This window comes from Gavialis gangeticus, unplaced genomic scaffold, assembly GCF_001723915.1.
Source record: "Gavialis gangeticus isolate Ggan-Ray unplaced genomic scaffold, GavGan_comp1, whole genome shotgun sequence".
Classification (NCBI taxonomy): domain Eukaryota; kingdom Metazoa; phylum Chordata; order Crocodylia; family Gavialidae; genus Gavialis; species Gavialis gangeticus.
The window spans coordinates 20,236,371-20,239,061 of NW_017729032.1; the positions used below are offsets into that span (position 1 = coordinate 20,236,371).

General features: G+C 40.1%; 1 protein-coding gene across 3 annotated transcripts in view; it reads left to right on the forward strand.

Moving 5' to 3' along the window:
* DEUP1 (deuterosome assembly protein 1) overlaps positions 1-2,691 on the forward strand; it is a 132,217-nt gene that overhangs the window by 88,148 nt on the left and 41,378 nt on the right. For all 3 annotated transcript variants that reach the window (XM_019524597.1, XM_019524598.1, XM_019524599.1), the window contains one exon: positions 1,422-1,619. In XM_019524597.1, the coding sequence (XP_019380142.1) occupies positions 1,422-1,619 (198 nt within the window). The remainder of the gene's footprint in view (positions 1-1,421; positions 1,620-2,691) is intronic.

The following is a 2,691-nucleotide window of genomic DNA, read 5'->3' on the forward strand; positions in this document are numbered from 1 at the left end:
GTCCTCCATCATCTTCCCCTTCCCCCGACAAACCTAGTTTAAAGTTTTGCTGCTTATACAACTGCAAGCAGTGCGGCACAATATATGTCAGCTCCTATGCAGAGCAGACTCAGTTGATCCAGTCTGCTGTTAGTTTCTGTTAGTTTCCCTTCTGTCTGAAAGCAGCGGATCTCCAATGCATCTGAGAACTAGAAGGTATGTGTATAAATGCCCTAAAGTACTAAATAATTAGTCTGCCCTAATCCACAATACTGAAAGCGCACATTTTTTAAGTGACACTTAATGTTCAGTAGCCTATTTTACTATGCATTAGTGTAATTTCATGTTTTTTATGTGACACGTTAATGCACAGTAAAATAGGTTACTGCACATTTTAGCATATGTGTAGACACACCCACAGTGCTCTATTCATTGAATTGCATACCACACTACTCATACAGTAGCCACCTAAATTCTATGTAGCATCAATAGCAGGCAGCAGTTTGGGGTGGAATATGATTTAGCAATTCCCAGTACCAAATATAGCTGTGTTACTTCCTTCAGCGTGGAGAAGTTAAACATAATTCTTCTCACATGTGTGGTTTATGCTGCTGACCAATATTGTAAGCAGTACTTCTGCAAAAATTATGGGAGAAATTATGCAGCAGTTTAGATATTTATGTCTAAATATATTGCTTACATCTTTTATTTTTGTGCAAATCAAATAAAATGAAAATACCATCTACTATTGATTGTGTATGGTATTATGAGAAAATTAATTAATACAAGCTTGACTACAGTTATGTTGACTTTGGTTGTTGCAGTACCCAATAGTGTAATATTCTTTTAAGTAATATGAGAATCTGCTGGTATTGAATTATTTGTTATTGGCAGAAAGATTATGAGACCCACAATCTCTTTATAGATTCTCTGGAGATATTAAAGTGTATAGAAAACTTCACCTTAAATATTTCATGTAATAGCGGTAGTAGTTGTCATAAAGTGGCTTGAGAAATTGTTTTGTTCCCTAATAGCTAACGGCTGTTTTATAATACAATATATGTTATATTTCTTTATTTCTAAAGTTTTGGTTTTTTTTCTTGTTAAAGAGTTTCTAATTCTTGAAATCAGTGTTTATAAACACTATCCCTATCGTTAGTTTTCTTATTGTGAATTAAAAGGGTACATCCTTTGTTCACATTTGACACTGAATCGATGAAGCCATAAATTGTAGAGTATTTCTTTTCCCAGAATCTGTTTAACAAAGCTGGTTGCACTGAATTATAGTGATATTTTATTTTAAAATATCCTTAAAATCACTGACATGGCTAGAGGAGTTGGTGTATTGGAACCAGGGAGCAAAAAAGTCACTAGTAAGTGATAAGTGATACAATCTTATACACTGCAAAATATTTTCGCTTTTTGGAACATATTTACTGCAGATAAGAGACCATCTTTATCTTGAGGACCATTCCCATAGCTCTGAGCAGAAAAGAATGAGGACAGAAATCTCTGACCTGACAAAAAAGCTTCATCAGAAGGAGATCACTATAGCAACTATCTCACAGAAAGCTACTCTTCTGGAAAGACAGTTAAAAATGGAGTTAGAGATAAAAAGAAAATTGTTAAGAGCACAACAGGTATGCAAACAGGCAAAAAAAAACAGCTCTGGTCATTCTGCTGCTTATTATCGATGATGATTTACATTATCTGCTAATAACAGTACTACATCTTGTGCATTAGTTTTCATCAGCTATACTTTATATTTAAACCCTGAGGAAAAAAAACAAAAAATAGCCAAAATTCTACTGGAACAATAAAAGATCAGTAAATGTCAGTTGTACAACATGCAATCTTAACATATAGTCCATTTTGATAATTATTACTGGAGTTAACATTCCAGCCCATGGAAGATTTTGAAAAATTCTGGCCCAACAAAATTATAACTATATTGGGTGCATCTACATGAGACCCTTTACTGCACACTAGAGCAAATTACTGCACAATAAGCATCACCACCTACACATGCAGACCCATACTGCACAGTAATTTGCTTTACTCCATAGTTAATTTGCTACCTGCATTGGCGGGTACCAAATTAATTGCCAAGTAGTTACTGTGCAATAAGGTATGTGTGGATGGCTGGCAGGCAGCAAATTTGCTCCAATTAGCCAGGCAGCAGGGGGTGGGAAATTGCTCCCTGCCCCTGAGAGCTGCCTGCTTCTGGGACAGGTTTCACAGAGCTGGGGATGAGAGTTCCCTGCCCAGTGTGGACCTGGCTGTGACCTGCCCCAGATGGGCACATTGCCAGCCAGCCCTGGGCAGCGCAGGGAAGTCTGCACATACAGCATGGAGCTGGCTGGGAACTGTGTGAAACAGGACAGTTCCCAGCCAGCTCTGGGCTGCACATACAGACTGGGACAGTTCCCAGCCAGCCCTAGGTTGCTCAGGAAAGTCTGCATATACAGCCTGGGAACTGCCCCAGTCTAGGGCAGGTCCCAGTCCAGCAGCTCTTTCCCAGCTCCATGTCCTGATGGGGTGATCAAGGCACAAGGCTTGGAAAGAGCTGTGGGGGAGGAACAGGTCCCAGCCCTCTGCCCTGATCCACTGGTAGGGCAGCTAGCATTGAGCCCCTAGCCGGGTGGGGAATCCCTACCAAGCTGGGGGCTCACTGCTTGCTGCCCCACTAGTGGAACAGGACAGGGGGCTGGG